The sequence below is a fragment of the Trichoderma reesei genome (genome assembly GCF_000167675.1).
Source record: "Trichoderma reesei QM6a unplaced genomic scaffold TRIREscaffold_16, whole genome shotgun sequence".
Lineage (NCBI taxonomy): Eukaryota > Fungi > Ascomycota > Sordariomycetes > Hypocreales > Hypocreaceae > Trichoderma > Trichoderma reesei.
In genome coordinates, this window is record NW_006711163.1 from 1 (window position 1) to 10,889 (window position 10,889).

At 39.2% G+C, this 10,889-nt stretch overlaps 4 protein-coding genes across 4 annotated transcripts; 2 read left to right on the forward strand and 2 right to left on the reverse strand.

The window, feature by feature from the left end:
- Nucleotides 1-2,783: 2,783 nt before the first annotated feature.
- On the forward strand, nt 2,784-3,639 carry TRIREDRAFT_65595 (uncharacterized protein; the record flags this gene model as incomplete). Its single annotated transcript, XM_006967125.1, has 2 exons — nt 2,784-3,288; nt 3,338-3,639. Coding segments are annotated over 2 exons (807 nt in total), but the record flags the coding sequence as incomplete, so codon positions are not given.
- A 515-nt stretch (nt 3,640-4,154) lies between these two features.
- TRIREDRAFT_79850 (uncharacterized protein) lies at nt 4,155-5,326 on the reverse strand (the record flags this gene model as incomplete). Its single annotated transcript, XM_006967214.1, has 2 exons — nt 4,155-4,665; nt 4,713-5,326. The coding sequence occupies 2 exons, from the start codon at nt 5,324-5,326 to the stop codon at nt 4,155-4,157; spliced, it is 1,125 nt and encodes a 374-aa protein (XP_006967276.1).
- Nucleotides 5,327-6,296: 970 nt separating this feature from the next.
- TRIREDRAFT_122838 (uncharacterized protein) lies at nt 6,297-9,647 on the forward strand (the record flags this gene model as incomplete). Its single annotated transcript, XM_006967126.1, has 3 exons — nt 6,297-8,879; nt 8,929-9,232; nt 9,570-9,647. The coding sequence occupies 2 exons, from the start codon at nt 6,297-6,299 to the stop codon at nt 9,133-9,135; spliced, it is 2,790 nt and encodes a 929-aa protein (XP_006967188.1). The 3' UTR covers nt 9,136-9,232; nt 9,570-9,647.
- A 126-nt stretch (nt 9,648-9,773) lies between these two features.
- On the reverse strand, nt 9,774-10,885 carry TRIREDRAFT_22816 (uncharacterized protein). Its single transcript, XM_006967097.1, has 2 exons — nt 10,492-10,885; nt 9,774-10,437 (listed from the first exon to the last, which is right to left on the reverse strand). The coding sequence occupies exons 1-2, from the start codon at nt 10,853-10,855 to the stop codon at nt 9,941-9,943; spliced, it is 861 nt and encodes a 286-aa protein (XP_006967159.1). The 5' UTR covers nt 10,856-10,885; the 3' UTR covers nt 9,774-9,940.
- Nucleotides 10,886-10,889: the final 4 nt, after the last annotated feature.

Here is a 10,889-nt window from a genome sequence, read left to right on the forward strand (position 1 = left end):
AAGCTATTAATACTTCAAGCTATTAACTGCCTTTTTTAATACTTTAATTAGTTTTATTTAATTATAATAAGTATTTTAATTAGCTTAATTTATAAAAGCTATAATTAATTATAATAATTAATATAAATTAATTAAGCTTATTATATATATAATTATTATAATTAGTTATTATTAACTTAAAATAACTTTTTAATTATTTATATTATTAATATTACTTATTTAAATTCTTAAATAACTTAATATATATAATAATTAAAATTAAAATAATAAAAAGCTAGCTAAATTAACAGTAAACAGCTATTATTATTATATTAATTTAAATATATTTATTACTTATATTAAATATAGCTAGTTTAATAATTAATATAAATATTTTTTATAATAAGCTTTACTTAACTTTATTATCTAATATTTTTAAAGTTATAACTAAGTATTACTTTAATTATTTAAAAATTAATTTAATTTTTATATTTTATAATTATTATAATATCTTAACTTTATATTACTTAGCTAGTAATAATTATATATTTATTTAATTAAAGCAATTTAAATTTATAAAAAATAAACTTATTAATATAAGTATTTTTACTTAAATTAAAAAACTATTATTAATTTAATAATAATAAAATAATAAAAACTTATTTAAGTAATATAATTTAAATAATAAAAATAGTATTAATAATTTAAATATTTATTAAAACTTAATAAATAAATTATAATAATTAATAATATTAATATAAAAATAATAAAAAAATATAAAAATATAATATAAATATAAAAATATATTACTTTTTTTAAAAAGGCATTTATTATATAATATTATATAATACTAGTTTCTTATATAACTTTATATATAACTTTATATATAACTTTATATATAGCTTTATATATAGATTTATATATAGCTTTATATATAACTTAATAAATTAAATAGCTAGCTAAATAATATTCTTTTTACTTATAAAAACTTATATAAAGTAGTTTTTTTATTTTACTAACTTTTTTATTTTAATAGCTTTTTTAATATTTTTTTTATTTTTATAAATTAATTATATTATAAAAGTAAAAAATTATAAATTATAAATTATTATTATAAATCTTTTATTAAAAATAATAAAAAAAATTAAAAATATTAAATATATATTATTAAAAGTATTAAGAATATATTATATAAAAATAGTTAAAAATTATATAAAAACTAAAAAAAAAAATATTATATATAAATATTAAAAAGTTATTAATAAAAAATAAAAAATAATAATATTATTACTAATATTAAAAAAGCTTATATATTTTAATATTTTAAATAACTAGTTAAAGCTATTATTTATTAATACTTTTATATATTTCTTTATAAAAGAAATCTTTATATATATAATAGCTTATTAAAAAAACCTTATATTATATTTTACTATAATAATAAATATTATTTATTTTATTTTTAACTTTTAATATAAATCTTAATTATTATAAAATATTTTATTATATTAATTATTTTAAATTAATTATATTACTTTTAATATTTTAAATATTTTTATTATAAAAAAAGTATAATTTCTTTAACTTTATTTTAAAAAGTATTTATTTATTATTATAAATATAACTTTAGTTTTTAATTATAAAGCTAAGCTTTTTATTATTATATAAAATATAACTTAAATTCTTTATTAGCCTTAAGTAATAATTATTAATTTAAGCTTAAAGGCTTAAGGTTTTATAATATTTTAATAAGTAAAATAGCTTAAATTATTAATAAAAAGTCTTTTAATTAAATTTAAATTAATAAGCTTATTACTTATATAAGGCCTTTAAGTACTATATTATTATATTATAAAGACTTAAAAAGGTTTTTTTTAATAAATTTAATAATATATATTATTATATTTTTTATTTTTTTTAAAAAAAAAATAACTTATATATTTTATATTAATTTTAATTTAAAAAATAACTTATATATTTTATATTAATTTTAATTTAAAAAATAAATTATATTAATAGTAATTTTATAAATTAAATATAATATTATTTAATAAAAGCTAAATATTTATTATTATTTTAATATATTTTAAATATATTTTTTAATAAAATTAAAAGTTTATATTAAATATTTAATATTATAAATTATTATAATTTTATAAAGATTAATAATAATAAAAGAAAAAATTAATTTATTATATATATATATATATATATATATAATAAGTATAATATAATAATTATATAAATATTAATTATAAATTTTATAAATTACTTTTTATAATAATTTAATATTTAAATTTAATATTAAAATAATTTAAAAATACCTTTTAATAATAATTATTTTATAAATTATTTTTTAATAATTATATTAAATTCTATAAATAATTATATTAAGTTTTAAAAAATTCTTTTTTTAATTTCTTAAACTTTAAATTTTTTAAATTTTAAATTTTATATTATTAACTAAATTATTAAATATAAAGCGATTATTAAACTAAAGCTTTTTATAGCTTATAAAATAATAGTATATTTTTTAAAAGATTTACTAATAATAGTATTATAATTTAGCATTGCCTTTTATAGTAGCCTATAAGGCCTATAGCTTTACAGGCTTACTGGCCTTACTATAGCCTGTGAGATACTTATAAGAAACACCTGAAACTCCTTATCTTTACTGTTTAAAATTTTCTAAATGTGCGGCAGGTACTCATTGGCACTTGTGAGTTCTAGGCATCCTAAGCAAGCCGTTAATGTGATCGGTAGGCTATTGCTAATATCTCTAGCCCCCTTCTGTAATTCGCCGGATGCTGGAAGACGATGGCATCCAGATAACAGATTCTCCAGATGATCAAGGTCCCGAGGCGCCATATCAGACATATAACTTTTCCCCTGGATCTAATGGCATTGTCTGCGTCGCTGACACTTTCGACCAAGGCGCAGGACTATGTTGCCATGGACTCCAAAATGCAGACAAGGGGAGCTCTGTTGATGACAGGTCTGGCGCAGAGGAGCTCGGCATTGGTGCAACGAAGTACAGGCTCCGGACCATGAAATGGGGAATCACGCCCTCATGGTCGAAGAAGAAAGGTGCTTCTGTTCCGAAGGCGATTAATTGTAGAGATGATTCTCTCAGGACCCACGGTGGTATGTGGCAGGGCATGAAGAATCGCAAGAGATGCGTTGTGGTAGCGCAGGGATTCTTCGAGTGGCTCAATGTGAGCACAAAGGAAAAGATTCCGCATTTCGTAAAACGAAAGGACGGCCGGTTGATGTGCTTTGCTGGTCTCTGGGACTCTATCGGCAATGAAGGTATGGTACTGTATTCCTCGACAAAACTTGCCAGCTGATATGATCAAAGACACCGGAGACAAGACCTATACTTATGCCATAATCACAACGAACTCGAACAAACAGCTTCGATTTCTGCATCACCGGATGCCGGTCATTCTAGACACAGGCTCCAAAGAATTGCAAGAATGGCTACATCCTTCCCGGCGCCGGTGGACTGATGATCTCCAATCCTTGCTCAAACCTTACCGAGGAGATCTAGACATCTACCCAGTAAGCAAGGATGTTGGAAAGGTTGGCCGCAGCTCACCGTCTTTCATCAAGCCATTGAATGATAAAGGAAGAGAGCATGATATAGCCCGATTTTTTTCAGTTGACCAACAGACGCCAGAACCAGGGAAACCCCCTAAGGCAGCAGCAGGGAAGGGCGATAAATGTGGGAGCAGAGGTACAGAATCAGTCAGCCAGACTGATGCCAGGCCTGACTTGGCTAAGGGAACAGACGTCCATAAGAAACGCAAGATTTCTGGCAACTACAATCCTCCCACGAAGAGAAGCCGAAACAAGCAAGGCCCTGCAGGTGTTCAGAGAATCACGGATTTCTTTGGCTGAAGAGTCCCGCCAACATCACAGCCGACGTGTATATCGTTTGAGCTATACAGGCCTATGGCGGATATCGTTACCTCTTCTCCTTTCGTAGAGGCAGCAGTTTGATGCGTGCGTGCGTGCTTATACAACTGGTTGTGGCCGAGTCGTGGCCATGGAAGAGTGTCCTGTTGCCACGGATAGCTGTCCAGTACTCGATCCTATATCCAGCCTCCCACGCTTCATGGTAATATCCGTGTCTCCTTCATATTGCCTGGTAGAGTAACTGGGTAGTCTTGGATTTAACTCAGCGGCCTTTGGGAACTCGCGACCTGCCTGCCTCGACCCTGCTCTAACGGCTGCCTGTTCTCGTCCCAAGAAAACAGCGAACCAAACGGGAAATGCTGTATGACAGGAAATTTCGACAAGACTTCGGCATTATACATCTTGATCATGCCTTTGTTGATTTTGCCCCATCCGTCTTTAATACCAGAGATGTCAAATAGCATTGGGCTGTGCTCCCAAAAGGGACCCCTTTTCACGTCATTGATGAACGCAACAGCCGAAAAGTACATGTTGACATGCCTCATCCTCTCGACAATGCTTCGGTTCGTTACATCGCTCGGTTTCGGTGCGCCTCTCACGGAACCATCAGTGGGCATCGGTTCAAGCTCGCTGCCAATAGGGCGAGTGAGCTGTGCAGAGCCGAATATGTACGGGATGAAGGAATGGTCATCGAGACCCCATACGCCATGGGAGCCTGCTGGTTCCAGAGTATATGTCGTTATCAGCTGCCTTACGGTTTCGAGATACCTGAAGCAGTGAGTTTGGTGCAAGTAAGTTACGTTCACCTGACTTACGGTTGAATGATCAGTAGCACGATCTCCCTTTCGATATCACCCCCCTGTATGCCGTCCTTGAAATGCCCTAGCTTCCATAGACATCCAAGAAAGGCTATAAAGTTGAGCTCATGTCCTGTCCCGTAGTCGAGACGCTGCGAGCTGCCGAATGACCCCAACAAGTAGCTCGCTACTTCATCTTTCGCATGACCATTGCCTGTTCGTAGGGTTTCTCCGAGCAGCCCATCGTTGAGCAAATCATCCAGCTCCTCCTTCAGGAGTTCGAACCATTTGCGGAAACTAACATTCCCAAATCTTTGGGAACCGGGGTCTGGCGGTGCTCTGTCTATGAGATTGCGAATGCTAAGCAGTAATGTTTGGCAGGATCGAATAGAAGCTGTGCGGCTTGACTGGGAACCAAGTGGGAAGATTCTTGGAGTTGACGAGCCGGCTGGCTGTCGTGGGCAAACGGCGTGGTTCAGCTGGAGAATGAACAGGCCGATATCTCGGTAGGCCGCGCTGGCAAGAAATCTGCCTACATCATTAGGTTGTTGGATGCGTTTGGTAGGAGCTTGGAAGACAGGCGGCGAGGCAGAATCGATGATACTGAGAGTCACCTCGTGAGCATGCGACATCTTCAAGATATGGCAGACAGGGTAGGTTGTAGGTCAGCAGCAATGCAAGATAGGTCTTTAATTACCTTATACATACTAAGTAGAGATAGACTAATAAGAGGTTAAAACCTTTACTAAGATATATATAAATATAAGTTAAATTATATTATTTTTCTATTTTTAGTTTTTAATATTATAATATATATATATATATATATATATATATATATATATAATTTTAAAATTTAAGTTAAGACTAATTATTAATAATTTTTTTTATTAATTTTATATAAATAGTGATATTAACTAAAGATTAAAATAATAATATAATATATATTAAGATTTATATCTCTTATATAATTAACTATAATTATAGTTATAACTATTTATTTAATTTAATTTAATTTTAAATTTTTATTAATTTATTTATAATTATTTTTAAACTAATTTTTTTATATAATAAACTATAATCTAACTTATATATTTTTTTTATAACTGGCTAGTAAGTTCCTTTAAAAGTAAATACTGCTTTATTAAATGTCTAGGGAAATAGGCAGGCATTTATATATAATGTTTTAACTAACGAAGGTTAACGTTTCAAGATAGTCTCATGTTCATGCTTGGTGAAATAAACGGTCTCGCTTCGTACACTATACCTGTACAATCTCCATCTCTGGCTGGATACCCTCTATCCAGCGCCCTGATGTGGCGGTAGACCTCGTGACGACATCCCGCTCAGGAGGTGTTTAATTAACCCACCATCTGTTGCTGGGTTGACTCCAACTTATCACTTGCGCGTCTCGCTGCTGTGACCACTCCAACTCCAAACGTCGGGAATCTCTGGTTGAATCAGGGAGCATAGCTTCACCGGCTCGTGCCCGGGGTCCTGTCTCCCTCTAGCCCTCACGTCACGCTCGATGATGGTACGTTCTCCAGTGTGCTTGGACGCCGGGATGTAGAAGGCGCTTCGGTGATGAGGGCAATATGTAGAATGGAGCACGTCGAGGTGCCGTGGCCGTGGTTAGGATCGAATCGTGGTAGTAGCGATCCAGACCCTGTATCCAAGGCTAATGAAACCGGTGATCAGACATCATCTCGACTTCATGGCGACGTTGCCGGCACCCTTTCCACACGACGTGGCCACTCGAGCCAGCTCTCGATTTCAGATCCCAGCCATCACGTAACGGAGACAATCGGCAATTTATACGATGAAGACGAAGACCAAAATTCCGAGACGGGCCGCCCGCTGAGTTTCGTCACCGACCCTGCGTATGAGGACCAAGTCAGTCAACCACATCGGCAACACAACGAAAAGCCGCTACAGTTCATCACAGCGTCTAATGTCGTCTCTCAGTCAACATCAGACCAGCAGACGCGGCCGAGACCCCATGTTGGCAATGGCGGCTCGAAATCACCTTCGACGAGTCTCCCCGGACACAGCCAGCGCAACGATCAGCTGGACGAAGACGCGCGGCCCATGACATCTCCCACTCTGTCGCTGCGAGGAGCTCATACGCACACGTCCGAGCAGCAATTCCCCTTGACCAATATAGATAACCCGAATGATATCGCTCAGGAATTAAGCAACTTGCAGGCGTTGAGGCGTTTATCCATGGATGTTGGCAACAGTATTGACCCAGATATACCTCCAATGTCACTAGCAGCTATGCCGGCTGTAGCGCCGCGGGGAGGCGATGATGAAAACGATCCCTCAAGGTTGCTTTGGGTGCCCGCAAGAGTACATCCAGAGCTGGCGCCTACTGAATTCAAGACCTTTCTCGCAAGTCGGCTTCAGTCCATCCGGAGGAGATCCGGAGATTCTTTTCTTTCCGTTCCGGATGAGAATTCTGGTGACGAACAGAGTCCAATGAATTCCTCTTCACTAAGAAGGAAGAAGTCGCTACTTTCCCGCCAAGTTGACAGCTCGGACGAGCGAGCTTCCGAAGGTTACGCCAATGGCGTGATGGACAAACCAGAGAGACAAGGCTACAAGAATGATCAGCCAGATCGAGACCTGAGTCTAGACGAGCTAGTAAAAGACCCCTCAAAAGCAGCCCAGAGACTTGCTCAAGAGTCCCATAGCTATTCAGGCAGTCTAGAATCTGGGACGGATGACATACCTATCCTGGCTGTTGCACCCAGTAGCGGATTGCGGAGGTCAACTCGGACAACGTACCGCAAAGGAGGGAGCCTGCGATCTGGCGACAAAGCGTCGTTTTCGAAGCGAATGGCACAACGCCACCAAAGCGGTGATAGCACAGACTCTCATGCTGCGGCTGCTATTGAACCCCCTCGGGGGTATCCGCTGATCCAAGTGCAGTCAGAACCCACGGAGAATTTTTCACGGCCTACTCGACCAGATCGAAGACATGATAAGGATTCGCAGGAATCGTCTGCAACTTCAACAGCGCCCGATGCCCCTTCAGCTTCACGTTCATCCCAATTTTCCATTCGAGGATCTTCCGCCTCGCCACGTGCTTCCACCGACGATATCCTCACCTCGGAAAATCCAGGCGTCTCTCAGGAGAATCGGTACCCAGATCAATTTTCACAACGTCACTCTCAGACTGTTTCCACAGCAGAGGAGCCTGGGTTAGAACCTGTGGCAGATGACCCCGGCAACAATTCAACCGGCCGCTCGAACCACCGCTCCCTACCAGGCAGTCACAAGCTCGAAGACAGCAGCTCTGGGAGATTGTCTAATTCCGCCTCAACACAAACAGGTGCAGTTCCACTCAACACATCAAATAGTAACGCTCTTCGCACGGATGCCACCATCACCCCTCCGGCGCAGACGCGAGATGAAAAACGAGGAGACAAGAAGGCGAGGAAAGAGAAGGATGAGGATTCTCACAACTCGAGTAGATCCGGCAGCGCATGGAAATGGCTCAAGGGCGTGGCGGACGACAGGGACAAGAAAAAGGATGAAAGCAAGAAGTCCAGACACAAAGCAACGTCTGAAAAGGCTCAGGACAACGTGCGGTTGGACGTCATTCAATCATCGCTCGAAAAGAATGCTACCAAGGGGCGTGAAAGCTTAGTCCTTGACCGGGAAAGCCTCGACACTAAACTTTCCGACGAACGGAAGAAGGACAGTCATCGAAAGAGCGATTCGAGAAAGGAAAAGGACGGAAGCCTCTTCTCTTCCATCTTTGGCGGCAAGAAGCGGGAAGAGAAAGAGAAGAACAAGAAGCACCAGCAACTGTTGCATGTTCCAGAAGACACCGTGCCTTACAAGCCTCTGCAGCCAGATGTCGACTACAACTGGAGCCGCTTTCCGCTCCTCGAAGAACGCGCCATCTATCGAATGGCACACATCAAACTAGCAAACCCTCGCCGCTCTCTCCACAGCCAAGTCCTCCTCAGCAATTTCATGTACAGCTATCTGGCAATTGTTCAAGCTATGCATCCTCAGATGAATGTTCCAGTGTCGCCCCAGCAAAAGCGACTGGAGGAGGAGGCACGCCGTAAACGGGAAGAGCAAGAATACTTGGCTCAACGTGAAGCGCAAGACGAAGGGGATGAACAAGACCAGCAACAGAGTCTTGAGCAGTACGATTTCGATTATCATCGCGTAAGTCGCCTTCTTGCCATAAGTTGGAGGCATACTAAACCTCGAGCAGACGACGGTGCAATATGCAGATTCCAATTCCAACCAGCCGGTGGAGTATGTGGATGACGCTCAGATATATGAAGACGACCACTTACACGACGACCATGGCGGCTATGGCGCTGACGATGGGGGCGGCTATGGCCATGAGGTGAAGGATTATTATCGGTATCATCATGATGTATCGGATCGACATAGTACCCAGGATGGCGTTTGGTGATTCTTGACTCACGCATCAATCATTCCCGCAGTTTCACGAAGTCGCATGACCACCTCAACCCAGGTACTGTGCGTCCAGGGGCGCGATGCGAAGCTGTGTAAGTCATTCTCACTTTCTCACGTCTTTACACATACCTACATACACCTTCACTCTACTACCCGCTATTTACGTTCTCATCTTTTTTATTTTTATTTTTCCAACCCCTACCCCAATCATTTGAAGGATGGGGCGATTGAGGAACACGGAAGGAAATCTAGTCTACTGTGGCGTTTGAGCGTTCGAGCGTCTCTTGAGTCTTGGCCATCCTAAGTTGGGGTCAATTGGTGTCAATTTCGGCTGAGATGTACACACACTGGTTATATTTGGTGGGAGCGGAAGCATTGACTAAGGATTGTGTGACTTTCAAGCATACTGATAATGCTAGTCTTGTTGAGCCTTGAGCCATGGATTGATCAACATAGTAGCGACATTCTATTTGTACATACAACTGTATGCGCCCTTTGTACTCGGCTAGCCATTTCACGGTCTAAATACGCCGTGTCCCATCATTTGAGGCATCCATCTCTTTGTTGGCAGCTAAGCAGGCGTGGCTTCAATTTGTGATCTCAACGAAGAATACCTAGCGCTATGCAGGGCCCTTCTCGATAGTTCTAGGCCAGCGTCTACTCACATCGACTGGCTGAGACAGAGGTCGATTCCATATTGTGACATCACACAGTAGAGTCGAAGAAAGAACAATTAATTGATTTTGGAACGTTTGACAAGTATGCGTGCCTGATCCATCAGTAATGTCCAAGCGACATATCTACTGCTTCTTCTCTTCCGGTTTGGGAGTAGGTAGTTTGAAAGTTTCGGGTTTGCGATCTTCGCCCGTGCCGACTTGTTCCCAGGCACTGGATCCACCCTCGAAATTTCGGAAAGCCTGTGTAAGTTCCAGAGGCTCGGTGACAATCCGCTTCTTTTCCTCGTCGTAGCGAATCTCAGTATATCCCGTGAGGGGGAAGTCTTTCCGCAGAGGATGACCCTCGAATCCATAGTCCGTCATGATGCGCCTTAGATCGGGATGACCAGTGAAGAAGACACCGTATAAGTCGTAAACCTCCCGTTCATACCAGTTGGCGCCGCTGAACAGGCTGGTGATACTTGGCACAGGCGATGATTCGTCGGCGTAAGTCTTGACTCGGATTCGAGAGTTATATCGCACAGAGAGCAGGTTGTAAACAACCTCGAATCGATGACTGCGTGTTGGGTAGTCGCATGCGGTGACGCTGCTGACTTGGGTGAACTCGGCGGCAGTGTTGTCTAAGAAGCCCGCTGGTTAGGTTTTGGCAAAGTACTGAGAAGTGGCATACGAACACTTGAGGAAAGAAAAGACCGGTATAACCCCGGCGGGCGAGATGTAGATGGTGAGTTCATCTTTCCACACGGAGAATTGCTGGACGTATTTTGGGAGGCACCCCATCAACCAGGTTCCGTATCGATGAAGATTGTCCGCCTTGCTCTGGTATTTGGCTGTTGGATTGATGACCGGCGCCTTGAGAGCCCCAATGGCCTCTCTGGGGGCTGTTCGCATGTTCTGAGAATCCCGAGGGACTGCGACCATCCGAGGAGCCGAGACCGACATTGCTCGGGTGATCTGTCCGGAGCGAGCTCGCGTCAAGGCCCTCACGGGCTCAAGAGCCGAGCCCGTAGTCGCTCTCCACGAAAGCCTGCTTGCCATAGCGAACTGCCTGTCGGGGTGCAATGGCCGCGAG